We start from the raw sequence: 23,464 nt of genomic DNA, 5'->3' as shown, positions 1-23,464 counted from the left end.
CCAGAGCCTGACTTACTAAGTGAATAAACAAATAATCAGTACAGGAATAAACAAATGATCAGGAACAGATCCAGTGATATTCTCTTCATTCTAGTATCAGAGCTCTCAAAAACAACTAACAAACTTTAAGAACTGAAAAGATAAGATTTAATTAAGATATAAAACTTAGTCTGAACACATGAGAAATTATTCATCAGGGAAATGCAAATCAAAACCACAATGAGATATCACCTTATACCTGTCACAATGGCTAGAATAAAAAAGACAAGGAATAACAAACAAGTGTTGGCAAGGATGTGGAGAAAAAAAGACCACCATGCACTGCTGGTAGGAATGTAAATTGATGTAGTTAATATGGAAAACAATATGGAGATTCCTCAAAACCATCTGATCCAGTAATTCCATTACTGGGTATTTACACAAAGAAAATGAAAATACTAATTTGAAAAGATACATGCACCTCTATATTTACTGCAGCATTATTTACAATAGCCATGATGTGGAAGCAACCCCATTTCCATCAATGGATGAATGGATAAAGATGATGCCTAGTACACTTATACAACGGAGTATTAGTCATTAAAAAAAAAAAAAAGCTGAGATCTTGCCATTTGTGACAACATGGATGGACTTAGAGGGTATTATGCTAAGTGAAGTAAGTTGGACAGAGAAAGACAGACACCATATGATTTCATTTATATGCGGAATCTAAAAAACAAACAACTAAAGAAACAAAAGGCAGAAACAGACCCATAAACACAGAGAACTGATGGTTACACCAGAGGGCAGATAGGTGGGGGATGAGCAAAATGGGTGAAGGGTAGTGAGACAGAAGCTTCCAGTTTCAGAATGAATAAGTCCTAAGAATAAAGGCACAGCATAAGGAATATTGTCAACTGTACTATAATAGCATTGGATGATGACAAATGATAATAACCATTGTGGTGAGCACAGCATAAGGTATAGACTTGTCAAAAAACTATGTTGTGAAACTAATTTGATGCTGAAACCAATCTGAAGTTAATGTAACACTGTGTGTCAACTATATTTCAACTTAAAAAAAGAAAAAAATTTAATCTGAACAATAAATAAAAAATATGAGCCAACTAAGACTACATAGCTAAGACTGTGATACTCTTGCAACATTTACCTCACCACTGGTGTGATTATTTGTACACAAATGATTCAGATGAGGGCACTTTATACCCTAAGTACCTAAGAATATCGGCAAAATGATTCAAGGAAGTAATTACTCAGCAAGCACCTTTTAAAAAGGAAGCATACATTGTGTTATTCTAACTCTTAAACTTGTCAAAATATATATATATATATATACACACTTCAGAAACCAAGTTATATAGTGGCAATAGGAAAAAATGTGGATTGATATTTTTAAAAATAATTTTTAAAAATCATTAATTATAATTAAAAAACTATAAATTCAGCACTTTATATATATAATATATATAAATATATATAATATTCCTCACCTAAATGGATAGAAAAATAGTCTAATTCATGGCATGCATATTTACAACGTTGTCTTTAATTGGAACAATCAGTGTAGTGATCTTTAGAGGGAAAAACAATTGAAACCTTCTGTAATGTTCCCAAATAAAGGTTACCTGACTTTCGTCCCCACTACTAAGCTTTTAATGTATTCCTGTTACTGCTGTCACTGCACAGAATTATCAGCAGTCCCCAACTTAGAATGGTTCAATATACAATGTTTTACTTTATGATGGTGTGAAAGGAATATGCATTCAGTAGAAACTACTTTGAATTTTGAAGTTTGCTCTTTTCCTGGGCTAGTGTTATGTGGTATGATACTCTCTCACGATGTTGGATAGCAGCAGTGCGCCACAGTTTCCAGTCAGCCATGCAACTGACTACTGAGGATAAACACCCAATTTACTTAAAACCCTTCTGTAATCATATAACCATTCTGTTTTTCACTTTCAGTACTTCAGTAATTCAATAAATTACGTAAGATGCTCACCACTTTATTATAAATAGGCTTTGTGTTAGATGATTTTCCCAAACTGTAGTCTAGCATTATGAACGTGTTTAAGGTAGGCTAAGCTAAGCTATGATATTCAGTAAGTTAGGTTTATTAAATGCATTTTCAACAACGGGTTTATCAGGATATAACCCCATCATAGGTCACATAAGATATGTACATTTATTTGTGTCTTGCTCCTTTACTGAACTGTAAGCTCCTTCAAGGTTTTAGTCATTTTTATATCCTTAATACAATACCTGGCATTCATTTAAACCTCACTAAATACGTTTTAAGATTTTATTTATTTATTCATGAGAGAGAGAGAGGCAGAGACTCAGGCAGAGGGAGAAGCAGGCTCCATGCAGGGAGCCCGACGTGGGTCTCCAAGATCACACCCTGAGCTGTAGGCAGCGCTAAACCGCTGTGCCTCCGGGGCTGCCCTAAACCTCGCTAAATAAATAATTAATGATAGATAAATGGATAGGTAGATGGATAAACCACAGGGTATTTACAGTTCAAGATCAATATGCTTGCTTGCTCTGTTGCTACAGATTTAAACAATATACTCTAGGGTTTGTTCAAATTTTTCTGATTTAAAATTTCTGAAATGGATTGTACAACCTCCTATAGTATACCCATGCCATCAGCAACACTGCAGGTACTGTATACTGCAAGTGGCTCTGCGCTGTATATGAGCATGTATAAGCACAAAGAGATGTGAAAAGTCCTAAGCTTTAAATAAACAAAGCAGGACAAAAGGGGGTTTGCCCTAAGATATTGCTGTACAAGTCTGTTTAGAGCCTTTCCATCATGAATTCTTTGGATCTAGTCCAAATTAACTGCAGACTAACATACAATCATAACTAAAGAAACAAAAATCCCAGAAATGTAGACAGAGAGGCTCTGATGTCAATTCCACAGGCTGTGGTTGGGAAGACAATGTTCTAAACATCTGTGGCGCAAGTAATTCTAACACATTTCTACTGTTGATAAAGTTCAAAGTTAAATTAGAGATTGTAGGAAGAGAAAGAAAGAAAAATATTAGAGAATTGAAGAAAATGGGTCTAATATGTTTTAGTACGGATTCTTACTACACAGTAAACACTCATTCACAAAATCAGAAACAAGTTTTTATATCCTTAATATAAAAGGAAGTACTCAGGAAGAGGTGAGCGAGTTGACCCTGAAATAAAAATAGGTTCCAGATTATTCACAAACTAGACACAATATCAAATAAACAGCCCTATACCTGCATTACTAGAACACTTTCTGTAATTTTCAGATTAAGGAAACCCATTATGGATTAATTTAACCCATTATAAATTAAGAAATCTATTCAGATCAACTTCACAGAGAAGCTAACCTAATAGTACACATACACACACAATGTGATTACATAATGCATTATGACAAAGGACCAGGTACATTCCATAACAACAGAGATAGGAACTCATCTGGTGAGATGAACAAACCTACATGCCTGGCATCCAATAAAAAATACCAGGTATGTAAAAAAGCAGGAAATTAAGGCCTATAACTAGGAGAATTACCAATTTCTTAAACAAGACCAAGAAACACCAATAACATGATATGGAGAGAGAAAAAACTTTTTAAGTCCAAATCTAACTCCTAGGAATGAAAACTCAGCAGCTCAGATGAAAACACTTTTCATTAAGAGCATTAAGATGGCATTAAGAGCAGAAACCACAGAAGCAAGTAGTCAACTTGCAAAGTAATAGAAACAATCCAAAATGAAAAGCAGAAAAAGACTGGAAAAAAAAAAATGAATTGTAAGACAAGAGCAAGTGGCTAGCACACATATAAGTGGTAGCCCGAAAAGACTGTATTAAGGAGGAGAGATGAGAGAAGAAAAAAATATTAGAAGAAATAATACGCATGAATTTACTAAATTTGGTGTAGATCCAAAGAAGTCAATAAGCAGCAATGAGAACAAACACGAAGAAAACCACATCAAGGCACATGATAGTCCAAGAGCTCAAAACTAGTTATAAAGAAAAATTTAAAAACAACCAAAGAAAGTTAAGACACATGATGTAGACAAACAGTGAGAATGAAACCAGCCTCATGGAGGACAATGGAAGACGTCAGAGGTGCACAACCTCTAAAGGACTAAAAGGATAAAAGTGACAGCCTAGAATCATGTACTCAGCAAAAGTATTTTTCAAAACAAAGGCTGCCCCAACAAAGGCAAAATAAAGACTTCTTTGGGCAAACAAAAGCAGAGAATGTGTTGCCAGAAGACTAGCCCTAAAAGAGGTGCCAAAGAAAGCCTTCCAGACAGAACAAAATGGGTATTAGATAGAAATCTGGACCTACAAAAGGCAATGAACAGCAGTGGAAACAGTAAATACATGTGCAAATATAAAGTGTATTTTTAATTTTTAAAGAAGTTACTGATTAAAGCAAAAAAAGACAAAAAATGTATTGTGGAGTTCATAACATACGTAAAAGTCGAATATAGGTCAACAATCATTCAAAAGCCAGCAGAGAGAAAAATGGAAAAATACTGGGGAAAGGTTCTTACATTATACATGAAGTTTTGCTGTATTATTTGAAGGTAGACCACCATAAGCTAAAGATACATGCTGTAAACACTACAGCAACCACACACACACATACACACATATACAGTTAATAATTCAATAAAGGAGATTAAGTGGAATTATAAAAACAGCCAACTCAAAAGAGGCAGGAAAAGAGAAAAAGGCAAATAATAAATAAATAGAACAAATGATAAATAACCAAAATGTCAGTTTTGAACTAAGCCATACTGAACTATGCATTATATGTATATAGCCAGAGCATGACAATTAAAAGGCAGAGATTGCCAGATTAAACAGCAAGATTCCATTACAGCTGATCCTTGAATAAAACCAGTTTGAACTATGTGGGTCCACTTATACACAGATTTTTCCGATAAATACAGTACTATAACTGTTTTCTCTTCCTTACAATTTTTTAATAAAATTTTCTTTTCCCTAGCTTACTTTATTGTAAGAATATAGTATATAATACATACAACATACATGTTAATTGATCATGCTATTGGTAACTTCTGGTCAACAGTAAGCTAGCTATTAGTAGTTAAACTCTGGAGAAATCAAAACTCACACATGGATTTCTGACTGCACAGTAAGTCAGTGCCCCTAACACCCACCTTGTTCAAGGATCAACAATCTTATATTGTTATATAAGACAATCTTATATTGTCTATAAGAAACACACTTTAAATATTAAAAAAAAAAATCAATGTACATCCAGCATTAGAAAAGTATCCAATTTGAAGAAATCTGATCTCTGTTGAGAATAGCTATCTATGCTTTTCCAGAGTTTAATGTAAAAAAGTCCTCACAAGCCATTCCGTTTCTTTCACAGACAAAACTAAGTTTTGGCATCAGAAGTCAGGATAGTGCTTCTCTTAGATGAGGTGACTACAAGAGGGTAATAGGAGAGGGTATAAGGGATACTCACAATGTCGTTCTTCAACTTGTTCACAAATGCACCAAACTGTACATCAATTGTACAAATATACCAACTGTATAAATTACACATTTACAGTTTGTTCATGTTCCTGTATATATAATTCAATACAAAGTGAAACTAAAAACTTTAAAATTGCATTCAAACTAAAGGTTCACTAGGCAGCCACTTCATTAAGAATTTGGAACCTCAGGTACCTGATATCAAGAAAGGGATGCTGTCCCAGATGGGCAAATCACGGCATCAGTATCTGCAGGGAAGGATATTCCCTACTACATTTACATTTTGTTTACTCATCAGTCTTTCGCAAGCCTACTTAATGCACTTGAAACTACAAGATATCTGTAACATGACATGCTTATCCACATGTACCAAAAAAACTGGTACTGCTGCTGCCATAGCCATACCCTCTGCTACCTTAACCACTGCTGTACACTGAACGCCAGTGATATGCTAGAAACAGTAACAGAGGACACTGATCGCTCTTACATTACTCAATCATCACAATACCTCTGCAATGTCCCCGTCCCACACTTGAAGAAATTGAAATTTAGAAGCTAAGGGACTTCTCAAAGGTAACACAGCTATCAAAGTATCAGGGCCAAGACACACACTCAGATTTTGACAAAAAGCCTTTGATCTTCCCAGAGTACTACCATACTACCACTTCTACATCAAATATGTCAGTACCATGTCATGTGATCCCAACATTTACATATGTCATAGAGGTTTTTTTCTACAGTTATTACATATAGTATCTAAACCTTTAGGATTAAAAATTGGGTCAACAAAGAGGTCAAAACATTTTTTAAAGTAGTGTAAGTATGTACTTTGTGTATGAAATATGAATTTGATTCTTAATAGAATTTTTCTTATTACAAATACAATATTTAAACAGGCTTGGCTATATCAGAAATTGGGAAAGTGTCTCTCAGGGTTATTTATATGTTAATTAAATATAGTGTGATAAAGAGATTCACTGCTGTTACAGACAAGTATTTACATATTAATGAAATCTTGACTGGAAAAGACATTTTGTGATCAAGAAGAATTATAGGGACTATTTCCCTAAGGTAATTCAACCATTCAGAAGATGTTATAATCTACTTAAGGATCACATGTTCAGAATTATTGGGCAGGGTACTTAAAGTTTGGAGGAAAATGAATACTGAAAGAAAAATCTCATCTCTATGAAAAGAATATAATTTGGTACCAGGAAGTAATGCTGAATCTAGTAACAGATTTTTAGGAGAGTACATTAGTTTTTTAAAAAGTACTCTCTCAAAGAGGTCTTAATTTCAAATAAAATTATAAACTTTGAACTGCATTAAGCCACATTAAAAACATTTGACAATGTTACACATACACTAAAACGATCATGCAATTAAAGTTATTTTCAAAATGATTCCCTATTTCAGCATATATTTCTACTAATGCCTCTCAAATTTTTTGTCCTGAAAGCAGGATAACAATCCCTTTTCTGTTTTGCCCATCAACACGCTGTGAGAATTTTATGTAAAACATAAAATTGATTTGTAAATAAAAAAGAGGAAATCAACAAATCAGCACACCTTCATTTCCTTAGTACTTCTCAGAGTATCAAATACAAAATATCAGTATCATCATACTTTGCAAAGCCCATAAAAATTACTCTGAAATATTCATTTCCACCTTCTTAATCAAAGAAATTGCCCTAAATCCATCTTGTTGCTTTACATAAATAGAAAGACAAGAACTAATTGAGTCAAGATCTAACGTGCCCACAGTGCCAGAAGACAATTAAACCAATTATCCCACTGCCAGCCCCAGACCCTGCTCCCAGACAGTTGAGGTGATTAGCTTTTCCTTTCTGATCCAAACATCAGGTTATTCTTGGATTCAGGAACTGCCAATATATCCCGTTTTGTAAAGTACTCTCTATACTCCTCTCACCACAGAAGGCCAAATACTTATTCCAAGCCTAAAATACAAACCAATTTATTGTTCTTTGTTCACAGCAATTCAGAAATAAACTGCACATATGGGAATTGAATTTTGATTAGGTAACTAATCAACTTTTCAATTTTAAAGGGAAAAGAAACATTTTCATTTTTCTCTTGAGAATCAAACAAGTAAATGCAATGCTCCAATTTTTCCCATAATTATTTTATCTTCCAGGCTACAGTTTAGGTGATATTTCCATTACAACAACAAAATTACAGTGGGGATGACCAACAGAATGACCAACGGAAACTGCTTTTTAACAGTTTCAGTGAAGGAAAAAAGAAATCTTTATGAACAGAAGTAGGCTACATAAAAACATAAGGAAAAAGAAATTCCTGATTGTTTATTCAAATTCTGTGCATTAATTCACTTCAATTAACAGGGCTGCCTGGTGGCTCAGATGGTTAAGCGTCTGCCCTGGGCTCAGATCATGATCTCCAGGTCCTGGGATCTAGTCCCACACTGGGCTCCCTAATCAGCACGAATCAGTTTTTCTCCCTCTCCCCTTGCTTGTGCTCTGTGCCTCTCTCTCACTCTCTCTCTCTCTCTCTCTCTCAAATGAATAAATTTTTTTAAAAAATTCATTCCAACTAACGAATTCACCGAGAACATCTTTTGTACAGGTGAAGACTGAGTGAGTAAAACAACTTCAGGTTAAATATTCAGACGACTATTTCCTCCTCAAACTTCTCAATATCAAAGTCACACTCAACTTTCAAGGTCTAGAGCAAACCTTACCTCTTCCAAGAAGGCTTTCCTGATTTACCTCCTTTGTTACAGACAGTAATCTCTCCTATCTCAAACCTATCTAAACTCATCCTATAACATGTATTTTAATTACATGATAGTTACATCTATACCTAACCAGCCTGATCTTACCTGCTAGATTCTAATTTATCTATGGACAGGGACCACACGTTTGACTGACGTCACACAATTTCGAATGACTCCTTCATCTTCTTTAAACTGTTCTTTCAATGAAAACGAAATAAGATAAAGCAATTTAGAAATGCTTTAATTTTTAAATCAGTTTCATAGGTACTCATGATTTGTTATAAATTTCACTTAAAAAGATTAAAATTCAAAACTCAGTATCTGATTCGAAAGAAATATTAATATGCTTCTTATGGGAGAGAAACTTCCAGAGTATCCTTAAAACTATGAAACTAAGCCATCATTAATTAATTCTGGTACAGTCTTCTGTCGCCCTTCAAGGAAAACAAATAAAAATTTACAGTTCCCAATTGAAAGCTGCCTAGTGTTTCCACTGAGACTTCATTGAAAAAGATAGTTCAAATTATTTAATTATTTCATTTCTGAAAAAAAAAATCACCAACTAATGCAGAATATGAAAGCATCAACAATCTGAAACGGCAAGTGTAGTAACAATCTACCTCTCCATTGTGAAGAATGGAAACAATGTCATCTGGTTATAAAATCAATTTGACCTAAATCAAATTTATCCTATTGGAAATTTTAATAAAATGCCTATTTATGTTTTGCTATTTTAGCACATAAATCTTATGTTTGGCTCTATGCTTGGCTACTCAAACCCAAGAGTTAGAGACTAAACATTCCCTTCAGTCTGTATCCTCTCTTTATCACAAAAAGATGAAAAGGTTTGCCATAGGAAATTAGGCAATAACAGTAAACTTGCATCTCAAACTAGAATTCATCTTCATCCTTTACTTCATTTGGGCAGTACTTCCACAGCACAAATAGAAACATGACCCACGGATGGCAAGCCAATCTAAATTTTATTTAATCATAACTTTAATTTCACTAAAAGTATTTGATGCCTTGAGGATATTATGCTAAGTGAAATAAAAGAGCCAAAGAAAGACAAATATCTCATGATTCCACTTACATGAGCCACCTAGAGTAGAAAACATCATCCAGACACAAAGCAGAATGATGCTGGTCAGAGACTGGGTTGAATGGAAAATGGAAAGTTGTTTAGTGGGCACAGAGTTTTAGTTTCACAAGACAAAAAGTTCTAGAAACTGGTTGAACAAGGTGAATGTGTTTACTACTGAACTGTATGCTGAAAAATGGTTAAAATGGTAAATTTGATACTATGCATTTACAATCAAAAATGTTTCTAAAAAAAATTAAAAACTGTGGAAGGAGCCTCGGTGTCCATCGAAAGATGAATGGATAAAGAAGATGTGGTTTATGTATACAATGGAATATTACTCAGCCATTAGAAATGACAAATACCCACCATTTGCTTCAACGTGGATGGAACTGGAGGGTATTATGCTGAGTGAAATAAGTCAATCGGAGAAGGACAAACATTATATGGTTTCATTCATTTGGGGAATATAAATAATAGTGAAAGGGAATAGAAGGGAAGGGAGAAGAAATGGGTAGGAAATATCAGAAAGGGAGACAGAACATGAAGACTCCTAACTGTGGGAAACAAACTAGGGGTGGTGGAAGGGGAGGAGGGCAGGGGGTGGGATGACTGGGTGATGGGCACTGAGAGGGGCACTTGACGGGATGAGCACTGGGTGTTATTCTGTATGCTGGCAAATTGAACACCAATAAAAAATAAATTTATTATTAAAAAAATAAATAAAATAAAAGTTTATAATGGCCAAATGATCTTAATGGTCCCTAAATTTAACAAAGCTAAAAATACGCAAAACCAAAAACATGACTTACAAATGCACAAAAGATATATTCATTCTGAATCGAACTATTGAAGAACCCAATTAGGCTATCATCTTGCTGCATTATCAAGTGGGGCAGAGAACAGCACAAAGAGATTAGGTCCTAGGAAAAGTAGGAACGCTTCAGGGTTAGCAAGGGAATAAAATGAGAGGGACAAACTTGCAGTTAAGTAAATAAGCCTGGCACAAAGAGGTCCTGGGTCTCTTGAGGAGGAGAAATGCTTTGCCAGTTGAGCTGTCATACAACTTTTATTTTACTGTACTGTTTTGTAATGTTGTTCTAAATGAACGCAGGTGAAAGTGCTTTCTATTTCTATGCTCTAGGAAAAAAAAAAGCAGTTTCTAAGTAGTTAGGTATGTGCTGACATAAGATTAGGCTGACATTCTACACAATCTAAACAAAAATGACTTAATGTCTTTTACCCAGCCTCTTCTGATTTTTAGCATTAATGGGATGTCACATTAATTGCCATGGAGCTGAAGGCAGAGAATGATTATAAGTCAACAAATAATTCTTATAATCACAAATTCAGAAAAGAAAACAGAAAGGTCTGTAACACATTTTTATGGTTCACACAAGAACAACCCATCTGCACATTTACAGAATGCTTTTCAGTCAAACTTTCAATCACCAAATAATCTAATTAAACTCAGGTATTTACAAGCAAACAAACTGCCAAGGTACTATAGTAACAGCTTGCCTACGATGATGACTATACAATGTTCTGGATATTCTACTTCCATCAATAGAATTTTACCACTTAGAACTATAAAATACTTTAAATATTGTAATATCTCAAATATACTAAATAATTCAGTCTTTCCTTATTGATTCTGGAAATGATCCAGGAATACAAATACAAGTATCAATTTTCATTATCTAGCAAATACATGCGTCAAATAATTTCCTGCCTGACAGATATATACAACAGAGTTCATTTCCATATATTAAAAATAAATGAAATCGAAATGCAATGTGGTATCCTGGATTGAATTTGGAAACAGAAAAGAGATATTAGTAGAAAAACTAATTATATCCAAATAAATCTGTCATTTAGTTAACAGTATTGTACAGTCAGTTCTGCTATCCTATTTAAAGATGCAAGTTTGTTCTAATGACACATAGGAGTGTAACACAAATTTCACATTTGCTGACTCCCAATTTCATCCACAAGAAACACCAGGTGCACACAGAACACTGAACCCAGTTATGTCGGGTTACGGGTGCAGGGACACCCAAACATCTACCAGTGAACTCAGTTTCCAGGGTGAGTTAGGAAGCACCCTCATCCGCATCTGGTGGCACAACTTTCCACCAGATTTCTAACCACCCTGCTTCCTTCACTTCCCAATAATGCAGGAACGCAACTCTTCGGATACCCATTTCCACATGAGAAGTTGTGCTAATTTTTTTCTTAGGTAAGTGCCATCTTTTAGTATTTGCATGTCTGTTACCCAAGTAACACATGTAAAAATATATTAGGACTTTAATTTAGTTTCCTAACTTTGTTTCTCTAAACGTTTTTGAGTGCTGGACCATTAATCCCATTTTTTACATAAGCCCTGTGTTTTCACTGCATGATTCTGCATAGTCAGTGATTTTTAGGAATGTATATGTCATGTTATAGCAGAACTGACTATTCCAGTGCCAATTTCTTATTTTTGATAAATGTGCTATGATTATATGGGAAGAAAGAAGTGAAGGATATATAGGCATTCCCCATATTCTCCATTCAACTATTACATAATTATAAGATTATTTCAATAAGAAGTTTAAAACAGTAAGCATATGATGTATATAAAGCCAAGACTCTCCTAGAGGATTCTGCATTAATACTTGCAAACACAGGGTAGCCCTGGTGGCTCAGTGGTTTAGTGCCGCCTTCAGCCTGGGGTGTGATCCTAGGAACCTGGGATCGAGTCCCACGTCGGGCCCCCTGCATGGAATGGAGCCTGCTTCTCCCTCTGCCTGTGTCTGTGCCTCTCTCTCTCTCCCTCTCTCTCTCTCTCTCTGTGTGTGTGTGTGGGTTTTCTCATAAATAAATAAAATCTTTAAAAAAAAATTGCAAACACATAAGTAGCATTTATCTGGCGCCAAGCACTGTTCTCGGTGTTTTATATACACAGACTCATTAAACATTCTCACAATGCTATGAGGTAGGTGTTACAATCATGTCATTTTACAGTTGAGAAGACTGAGGTACATTTAAGAAAAGCTATTTAAAAACACGAACTAAGTAAGTTGGCTCTAGAATCAAAGCTCTAACCCCTATGCTACTTCAACAGACAACTGTTCAAAATATAACTTTTAAAACTACGTTACTTCCATCATTCTAGAAAGATTCTACAATGGGAAAAGAGGCCTAAGATGAAAAAATTAAATAATCTTTCAAAAACATGCCATAAGTATCAAAAATTCTAAAAGAAAAAAAATCCCTTTATAGAAATCTCTATTAGCACAAACTGTGGAAGCTAATAAAGATAGAAATGCTACCTTTGTACTTCAACTAAACCAGGCAACTAGAACATAAAGTGTATACATTTTATAGCAATGACATATTAAGGATAGCTAATAAAAAGATGAATCATCTGACAGAAAAATGTAATTTCAAAGTTTTACAAAACTGGGTTAAATTTCATCACTGTCAAACACACATGATAATTTAAGAATGACAATATAAAACATAAAACTAGCATATACCACAGAAGTTTCCCAGCAATCATAATCATCAAATTTGGCCCAAACAAAATCAGTTAGTCAAACTTTGGTTAAACGCAAAAGCAAAAGCTCAACACAGGATAAGTAAAAGGCTACTTTGTTAACATAACTTACCATTGCTTCCCATTACAGAGCTCAAACTCTGAAATGCAAAACCCTACCTATCCTCCCACATATATACTCTACACCAGTGAGCCAGACACAAGGTCCTTCCCTTATGGGGAAGAAATTTATTCATTCACTCAACAAGTATTTACTGAGTGCCTAAAACGTGCCAGGCAATCTTCTGTGGAAGGACTAAGGAAGAGGAGAAAACACATCAAGTCCCTGTCCTACTGGAGCTGCTGTTTTAGCAGGGAAACAAGTAACAAGTAAGTAGAACACTACCATAGGGGTGATAAATGCTAGGAAGAAAATAAAACAAGGAAGGGGGATTTAAAGTTAGGGTAAAATCTTAAATAGGATGGCCAAGGGAGATCAGATAAAGTGGAGAAGACAAACAACCATAGGAGATGTTAGGTGTAAGTGCCATGAAGAAAAACCTGCTAAGGGCAAAAAACAGTGGGAAAGAGCAGAGGCTATAGAAAAAGAGTGGTCAGAGAAGGGTTTGTTGAAAAGACAGCCTCTGAGAGGGACTCAGAAGGAAGTAAGAGGCCTAGTCACATGAAGATCCAAGAGGAGGGTGCACCAGTCAGGGGCAAGCATGGCATGCTCCAGGGACAAGAGGCTTGCACAGCAGGAGGGAGAAAAGGAGGGACACTGTGCTGCTATCCTAACAGCCAACTAAAGACTGTGCAGAGTTACACAGTCATTCTGCATTCGGGGAGCCATTTAGAGTTGAGTAACTTGTTTCAAATGTATTGAATAGATTACTAAAAATTTATTTCTTGCAAAATACAAGTGGAGGGGCTGAAGGGAAGATAAAGCAGGATGCAATGGGCTCAGCTGCTGAGCAGTATATACTCTGAGAAAAAAAGGCATGTGGACAGAATGCTCTGCTGTCCTTAGAGGCAGTAAATGAGGAAGAGGGAAGGGCAGGTTATTAGTTTTCAAACACTGCAACTGAGGAGGCTTTAAAAAAAAAAAAGGCAGAAAGGCTGCAAATGTATTTAGTCTTTTCTTTTTTTTTTTTTATTGGAGTGCGATTTGCCAACATATAGTGTAACACCCAGTGCTCATCCCTATTTAGTCTTTTCAACTCTTATTTCTTCTTCAGTTTGAAAGCATGATGCTGTAAAGCAGGACTTTCTCTTGATGCTTAAAACATATCTGAATAACTCCTGCTAAAGAGAAACTGTTTTACTCACCTCCCCCAGTGCCAGGCACACAGATGGTGCTCAGCAAACAAGTGCAGAAGAACTCGCTTGGTCCAACAAAAGACACTAGGTGTTCATCTGACTTGAAAGTGATTGGAAGATAAATACCAAGTATTCAGAGAATACATTTCCTCAAAAAGGAAATGATTTCTATAAACAGATCTTATTGATTCACACATCCATTACAATAAAACTTCAAGCTGGGAAAATGCAAGGCTTTATCCATGAGCTCAAATAGCACCAGACTCATAAATTAAGGACGTCAGAGCCTCAGTGAGACACTAACCAGGGCACCTCCATTGTTAAAGGTAAGAAATCTATTCTGTTGTATTTCCTACAGGACAGCCTTTGACTTCTCTTATAAATGGGCATAACGCAGACCTAATTTACCCAGCTAGAAAAGCATTTCCAGAGACCCTACTACACAAGCACCACCCACTTTAGGCCAAAAATAAGGAGGTCTCTACCTTAAAGAGTTAGTTTTCAGTTTAAGATTGGATGTATATTAAAATAGGGGACAAGAGAGAGTGAAGCTGACATAAAAAAAAAAAAAAAGCTAACTAAAATATACTGTAAAAAGGGTTCTACTACAAGAACAAAGATGGTGAGAATATAGGAAAAGGAGTAAGTTCATGGAAGACCTCATAGGAGAGGCTATGCCTGAAATGTAACTGTGGGTTTGCTTTATAGCCACATAAAATCATAAGGAGAGAGACATTACTGTTAAAACCTACTGTTGTTCCTCACTCTTTCTAATTAGAGAAAAAAATACACCCAATGTGACTTTCTTAAGAAACAAAAATCTTTATTTCCTCAATGTGTTTAAAATGAATATAGTTAAGGACTCTTAAGAATCCAGACTTTTCAGAGTTTTGTCTAGCAACATATTCCAACACAATGATTCCAAATAGCTTTATCCTCTATAACCCTCTGCTATAACATGGTATGTGGAGATATATATATATATGTATATGTATATATATATAAATACATCTCCAGTATCTATCACAATTTAAGCAGGTTACAGCAGCCCCAGTAAGGGAACCATAAGGCATTTAGAGATGATCCAGTATTGGGCATTGTAAAACTATTTTGCAAACCAATTCTGAAATATCAAAAAATCATGTGTTTATCTAAGCAGTCATCAGGAGACAATAACCATAAATGAACTTAAATCTAAAAACAAATTACCTTAAAAAAAAAAAAAAAAAAACAACTTTAAGAGATGGTAGCCCCCTGCCTTTTTTTAAGAGATGGCCCTTTTCTATACTTTTATAGAAAAAAGTCATTTACATTCAGATTAGATCTATTTTTGCAAAACGGTAGAAAACAATACAATTATATTCTAAAATACTTATACTGTCACAAAACACATTCTATATATCACTGTACCGATATAAAAGAAATTACATGAAAATTAAGAATAAAATCAAGCTTCTTTTTATTCACTATTATCATGACAAAGACTTTTTGAACACTAAGAGTAGTGTATAAAATGAGGAATTTAGAACTTATTTTTTGAGCTGCCTACAGCTATAAACAAATATAAATTACAAATCCTGGCCATACTTACAGAAAGTTATACTACTAAACTTCTATAAATCAGTTTTTATAATAAGAGGGATAATACCAAAAGTGTTTGGAAATCAGATATAACTATATATGAAATACCTACTAATTACTCTATAAACATTGGTCCTCACCATCAAAAATACCTAAGCTTACCAACAGAATCCTGGGTGGAGGTGACAGGGGAGAAATAAGGAAGCCAAGTGATCCCCAATTCCAGTAACATCCCTAACAGTATTAAATTGCCAGTAGCTAAAATTTGCAACAGTGATTCCAACTGGAAAGGTCACAATCTCTTCAAGCCTTTTACAGATTACCAGCAGACCTCATACCTATCAATTCAGTTGTTAATATATACAGGATGAATAAGCAACACAGGGACTGTCACTTCATGGTAATAATGAGTAAATTCAAATTCAGAATGGATATGAATCATGCAGCTCAGTGACTAAGCCAGATTTACTAGTAGATGTAAGAAGGCCTCACATTTACTAAACCAGTTCACTCACTGGATGTAAAATGTCCCCCTGTGAATACTCTTGCCTTTGGCCTCAGTGCAGTCATGGACAAGCATAGGATCCGCTGCACTCCTGTAGGCTCCCAGGTGCCACTAAGGCCTGGAGCAAATGGCCTACCTACCCATTTTGAGCTTTTGAGCTGGACACTGAAGCAAATTTATTATCTCTTCTTCATTCTCAAGAAGAAATGTTCTGGCCTCCAGAAGCCTACTGGCTGCTACAACGAAGACCACTGAACTAAGAGTCTATGTCATGTGTAGTGACCCAATTCTCAAATAGCCTTGAACTGAGATAAAGAGCATCAGAGTTCAATTCGTAATAAAGTGGAACTCTGATTTCCCATTTGTCTTTCTGCCTCTGGAATTTCATAGGGAGAAACAGTGTTAAGAGAAATAAGATTCAGACATTCCCGAGTCCCTTGGACCTACTACCCGATACTGTCAGAACTACATTTCTAAAAGATACATCTAACTCAGACAGATATTGTTATCCTAAAAACTGTCTTTAAACAAAGAAACAAAAAAATATAAATAAAAAAACAAACACAAAAAACAAATGTTCTTAACCATAAAAACACTGCATACTGAGCACACACCAGTAAAATCAGGAGGCCTTCAAGAAAGAAAAGAAAAAAAAAGAAAGAGAAAAAAAGAAAGAAAGAAAGAGAAAGAGAAAGAAAAGAAAAAGAAAAAGAAAAAGAAAAAGAAAAAGAAAAGAAAAGAGAAAAGAAAAGAAAGAGAGAGAGAGAGAAAGAAAGAAAGTTAGTTCATGTTTATTAGGTTAAGGTGACCCTGCTATGCTAGACACATTTTGGCTTTGAGATCATTTAAAAATACGGTTAGAAATAATTTTATACTCAAAAGAAAGTTTAAATGGATTAAATTAATTTTGCTTAATTCAAATTATGCCACATGAAACAAAAAACTGTTAGAAAGAAGGTAAAATTCACTATACCCAGTCACATACCAAGCTTCAGGCAGCAGAACAGCATATTCATGTGGAGAGGTGGTCTCTGGGAAGTTGGAGAGAATTGCAAGGCGATGAGGAAGCAAGTCTGATCCATGATAAGTGAACAGAATTTCAAGGGCTTGTACATTACTTTCCTGTACAAATGGCAAGGGGGAAGTTTGCAATGTAAACCTTAGAAATAAGTGAATGATTTTGTAAGACAACATTTGAAAACCTAAAATTAACTTTTTATGCTGTTCTGATATAAGGTACTTTGAAATATTCCTAACTCTTCCTACTCTGTATCAATTTCTCAATCTGATGCTATAAAAATTACTTATTTTTAAAACTCTGGTGAATAAACATTTTTACTTTTTCAAGATCTGAGGGAGAGAGAGAGAGAAAGAGCATGAGCAGGCAGAGGGCCAAAGGGAAAGGGACAAGCAGACTCCCCACAGACTCAGGACTCTACCTCAGGGTCCTGAAATCATGGCCTGAGCCAAAATCAGAGGCTTAACCAACTAAGCCACCCACATGCCCTCCCTCCCCCCCCCTTTTTTTTAAGATTTTATTTGAGATAGAGGAGGCATGAGCAGGAAAATGGGCAAAGGAACAATGAATAAACATTTTTAAAAATTTAATTCCATTTTCTCTACATGAATATTGCAACAAAAAATGAAATGATGTGAATGCATGCAGTAACATTAACCGTATGGCTCAGAGATTTAAAAAATGTTAATAGCCATAATTATTTTATTTACAAAAAAGAAATTACCCGAGCATAAGTTCTTGCTGAGAGAACAATATTCTGATTTCTGAACTTCTTAAAGAATTCAGCATCGTATCTCTGCTCAGATGCATGAGGTACTCCCAGGATTTCCTGAGGGGAAAGAGCGACTTAATAATGAAAAGGCTTTTAAATATGGGTGACAAGAAAATATTAAAAACCTTTACAACTCTGCCTCCCCAAATAAATAAGCTCTGAATTAATTAAACTATCAACTGTGAACTAAAGTAGTACATCCGCATTCTTGCCTTTATTTTGAAAATGGCCATATTTATAAATGCTGTTAATTAAAAAAAAATTAAGAAGTAAATGAAAAAGGCAGCAAAAAATTAATTACAGTAAGACAACCAAAACCAACCACCTGCTAAAAACAAATAAGCAACCATTATACATGCCTGTCCATTATGAGCACCTGCATCTGTATGAGAACTTTACATTAACTTTACTGCTGCTGAACAATGTAAAATGCAGACTGAATCATTCATTCCTTCAACAATGAATCAATTGTTTTGGCTGTCTACTATGTGAGAGGGGCAGTGATACCATACACACTTTTCCTGCCCTCCAAATGGCTTAAAATCTAGTAGGGAAGAGAAACCAGTGCAGAGGAACAGCTAAAAGGAAACACACAGGAAGAAGAAGCATACTATAAAACTCGTTCTCCTATACTATAAAAGACAAATAGGAGTTAGCATGGCAACTGCAAGTGAAGATCTCCCCACTGCGATGTAGGACACAGGGCTCATGTCTGTCATGCTTAATGCTGAACCCCAGATACCTAGCAGACTGCTTTGCATATACGTAACCAATAATTACTTATTGACTGAATTAATATACTGAGGTAAGAGAGAGACAAGGTATGTGGAGGTGTAGAGGAGGTGAGAGAGGGAGGGTGCAGGGTTGAGAAGGTCACCTGCAAACATACTGGACTTGGAACTATAGCACCTCTAAAAGGAACTTCCCAGGAGGCAGATGGATAACAGGCCAAGAGTTCTAGAGTCAGATGAGTGACATACTGTTAATGACATACTGTTATTAATACAGAAGTGAATATGATTTCGAGGGAAATTAAATGGAATGAAAGGAGCAACATCATTTAAAGGACCAACCAAAAAAAAAGGTGCAGGGGGTTGGGCAAGAAGGGTAGGAATCAAAAAAGAAGAAAGAGAAAGAAAAGAAAGAAAGAAAGAAAGAAAGAAAGAAAGAAAGAAAGAAAGAAAGAAAGAAAGAAAGAAAGAAAGAGAGAGAGAGAGAGAGAGAGAGAGAGAGAGAGAGAGAAAGGAAGGAAGGAAGGAAGGAAGGAAGGAAGGAATCTGCAACTGAAAAGTAAATGAAGGAGCAGCCAGAAGAGGGGAGAAAAGAAAAAAAAGAGTTTAACGAATACTCATGTAAACAGGAAGAAAACATTTCAAAAATATTCTCAGTTCCCTGACTCCTCATTCACAACAATCATTCCCTTTGTTCCATCACAGTTACACATCTGACCATGACCCTGGATCTTTATCATCAACAAGAAGGAAGTCTCTGGGACATCTCCATGTCATACACTGGACTTTCAGAGCAACTACTCCTTCCCCCAGCATCTCCCCTCACATCTCCCCTCCACTCAACCCACTACATGGCATTCCAGCAATTCCTCAACCTCACTGAGACATCCAGTCCACTGATCCTACATTTTATACCTGTTATCTCTCCTCCAACTCTCTAATTCCTTCCAATCAGCTTAGCTCCAGTTCATCATTATAGAGATCTCTTTAATCCCTTGCTTCATCATACTCACCTGGCAAAACCTCATCCTTAGTCCAAGGCAACTATGAACCCTGATTACAAGTTACCAGAAGTCTGAAAAAATACCACAAAACCAAACTGACAATTCTTATTTCAAGATATCAGCACTGTTAGGATCTTGATTCGAGTGAACCAACTGTAAAACCATTTATAAGGTGACCAGGGAAATCTGAATGTGAAGTGGATATCAAATGGTATTAAGGAAATGCTACTAATTTTGTTAGGAAAAAATAGCATTATTGTGGTTATTTTTTCAAGTTTTTATCAATTAAAGACACATGCGTAAGTATTTATGGGTAAAATGATAAGATGTCTAGGATTTGCTTTAAAACATCTCAGTGAAAGAAAAGGCAAGAGTGGAGAGTAAAAGAAGATCAGCAAAATGGTTGAAGCTGGGCAGGGAGTACATCTGGGTTCATTATCCTCTAATCTATAAGAAAGATACGAGATTTTATAAATTCAACTCAAATCGGCTATCCCTCAATGCCACTACATTTCCCTAACAAGTTCTCTCTCCTATTCTGTTAGGAACTTTTCTACAATTCTTTCATTCTTTTCAGATCTCCAATACTTAGTCCCCATCTCCATTCTCAACTGAAAATTTACTTCATATACTTTAACTGACACCATTAGATAGGAAATTCATTTTCCAACCCACCTAAATTGCACATCTACCTGCATCTATACCAACAGGATTTTCCTTCCTTCCATTACGACAGAAAAATTATATACATCTGCTTGCCAAATAGTCCAGAACCCTACTCAAGCTCTGGAGCCCATTTCTCCTGTTTATATAATCATGCCATCATCTCCTCTTTCTTCTGTTTGATAAATTCCTCCTCACCCTCTATTGGTTCCTTCCAATTAGCATACAAACAATACTTCTTCCTTCTATTAAAAAAAAAAAATAACACTTTGGGACGCCTGGGTGGCTCAGCAGTTGAGTGCCTGCCTTCATTCAGCCCAGGGCGTGATCCTGGAGTCCTGAGATTGAGTCCCACATTGGGCTTCCTGCATGGAGCCTCCTTCTCCCTCTGCCTATGTCTCTGCCTCTCTCTGTCTCTCATGAATAAATAAAATCTTTAAAAATATATAAATAAAAAAATAAAAAATAACACTTCATTTCATATACCCTGTAGCTAACACCATTTCTTGGCTCTCTTGAAACAAAACTTCTTGAAAGAACTGCTTACAACTATTGTCTCCACTTACCCACTTCCTACTCTTTCCTAAACTCACTCAACCTCCAACAGTTGAACTCAATTCCTTACACAGCATGAGAGACCTTTCAAAATGTGGCCAGAAACTATTCTAATCACCTCTTCTCCCTCTGGTCTCCGCTGCCCCTCCCTCGCAGCCCAGCTTCACCCCACAAGTTCACTCTGTGGAGAGCATCCCACCTCTTTTTGTAATGCTAGGCCTTTCTTCATAAAGCATGCTGATTATCGCACAGGCTAATGAATTCAAGAGACATCCTTAGGAGTTTTTGCTTTCTACTTAAGCAAATTACTTTCCTTCTCCAAGCCTCGGTTTTCATACTTATAAAACTGAAAGGAGAATAGCACTTGCCTGAAAGGACTGCTGAGAAATAATCTGGATTAAGTACCCAGCACAGTGGCTGACAAACAGTAAGTCCTCAACAAACGTGTTGGTATTTCTTAAGATACTCCCTTATCTATTGATTGCTTTAACAAATATTTGCTGAGCCCTGCAAGGAGCCAGGTACCAATCTGAGCTTGGAGATATAGCAGCCAACAAGACAAAACCTCTATACCTTTACAGAGCTTCTGCTCTCATGTCCCCCTCATAGTACTCCCCAGCCCCCTAAATCTGCCTTTTTTTTTTTTTAAGGACTAGTTGAAATATCATTTCCTATGTAGAGTCTTCTCAGATGTCCTGAGGAAAAACTGAATGTTTTTGTCCACTATGCTCTCTCATCAATTCATTGCACATCATTGTCATCACTTACTGTCTACATAATACAGACTCCAGAAGGACAGTTCTTTATTCTTATCCCCACCTCCAGCACTGCCATAATGGCTAGTACATACCATGCACTTTGTGGCCCACTGAAATGAATCCATTTTTATCTAATTTATCACAGAACTAATAAAGCAAGTTATGTCCCATGATTAAAATGCAATGCCTATCTCTACCACTATCTAGCTGGTTGAGCCACTGTATCTGAATATCTTCATTTTATCAGCTGAATTCATCAACTTCACCTACTTTTCAAAAGCTTAATTCACCTAATTCCTTAAGAAAGTGGGCTCAACAAATACTGTACACCATGCACTAGGAAATATACTTACAACTGTCAAACAGGAAATAGCAATTTGATAACTAAAGGGTAATGAAAGAAAAATAACTGAATAATCAAACTCTGAACATTCTATGGAACTTTCTGAGATCTCAAAATCAACTGAGTAAAACAAAGGCTAAGAAAACATAATAAACTATATCTTTACAAACTTCTGCAGTTTACAACATGCTTTTATATATTACTTCAAAATACAACTCCAATACAATAAAAAGATATACTTTAAAATAGTGTGACCATCCAATGGTCAAACTAGTTGTACCTAGAGATAAAAGTATTAGGGATTTTTTTGTAACTTATTTGTATGAAATGATATACTCACTACCATGCTTCCTAGTAACCATAAGTTGCCCTCATTTGTCAGTGGTATTTTGTTTGAAAACATTTCTATTTTAATAGCAGGTGGGAAATCAGATGCTTTTGAATTTGCATACAGGCATTAGAAGTACTACATATCTCCATTATTCTGGGTACGAGCATCCTATCATCAGAGGTCACATGTACTGAGTGCCTGCTATGTGCCAGTACTATGAGCCAAGAGGGAGACTAACATAAAGGAAGACTAACAAAGACAGAGGAAGCAACCTACAAGAGAAGTCACACTTTAAAAGATAGAAATTCATATTAATCTCTGGATATTTTCGGCTGTGAGGGTCATGTAAAAAAACAATCTAAACTATATATATTTGCTGAAATATCTTTAACAACATCTGAATTGTGCTACTGAACATGGAAACATCAGGGTTTGTGTCCCTAAAGAAATTTTTTTTAAAAAAGTATATTTTATTTAAGTTCAAGGGTCTCATTTTGGCCATACTTAGGATCAAAGTCCCACCAACTAAACTCAACCCACTAAGAAATCATTAAAATAAAATGAGCCAGAAGTATTCATATTAAGATTATTAAAACCCAGTGTATACTAAAATTTGGTATTGGAGACAGCTATATGCCATAACCTTAAAACCAAAATGTAAAATAAAAGTAAATGGAAAGGATCATATACTTAGGAAACACATATTCGTCGAAATAGCTAAAGCATTTCTACTCCTTAGACTGACATAACTTCTGGCCTCCAGAGTCTCTAATTTTTACCAAAGCTCATATGTAAGAGAAGCTGCTTTTGGACAAAATGAATTTTTCCTAAAACATAAATAGTCATAAGGACCAAGAATCTCAGCTATTAGGGCAGCCAGAGCATTTATAATGATAGATCAAGTAAGCATAATTGGGTTGATTAGAACTCTCCTTACCTCGTATGTTGCAAGTCGATCTAAGTAGGTTAATAATTTCAGTCTACAACGGCAAAGTTCCTTTTGTTCCAGTGTTAACCTGTTGTGA

General features: G+C 35.7%; 1 protein-coding gene across 3 annotated transcripts in view; it reads right to left on the bottom strand.

Annotated features, from left to right (window-relative positions):
• NBAS (NBAS subunit of NRZ tethering complex) overlaps nt 1-23,464 on the bottom strand; it is a 317,777-nt gene that overhangs the window by 206,828 nt on the left and 87,485 nt on the right. For all 3 annotated transcript variants that reach the window (XR_013349722.1, XM_077844073.1, XM_077844072.1), the window contains exons 19-21: nt 23,377-23,455; nt 18,007-18,111; nt 17,250-17,386 (exon numbers count right to left, since the gene is read on the bottom strand). Coding sequence is in view for 2 of the 3 variants with exons in the window: in XM_077844073.1 (XP_077700199.1) it covers nt 17,250-17,386; nt 18,007-18,111; nt 23,377-23,455 (321 nt within the window). In the remaining variant the exon portion in view is untranslated. The remainder of the gene's footprint in view (nt 1-17,249; nt 17,387-18,006; nt 18,112-23,376; nt 23,456-23,464) is intronic.

The sequence above is a fragment of the Canis aureus genome, chromosome 12 (assembly GCF_053574225.1).
Source record: "Canis aureus isolate CA01 chromosome 12, VMU_Caureus_v.1.0, whole genome shotgun sequence".
NCBI classification, from domain to species: domain Eukaryota; kingdom Metazoa; phylum Chordata; class Mammalia; order Carnivora; family Canidae; genus Canis; species Canis aureus.
Note: the sequence above shows the minus strand (reverse complement) of the source record. Positions and strands in the feature narration are given on the sequence as shown.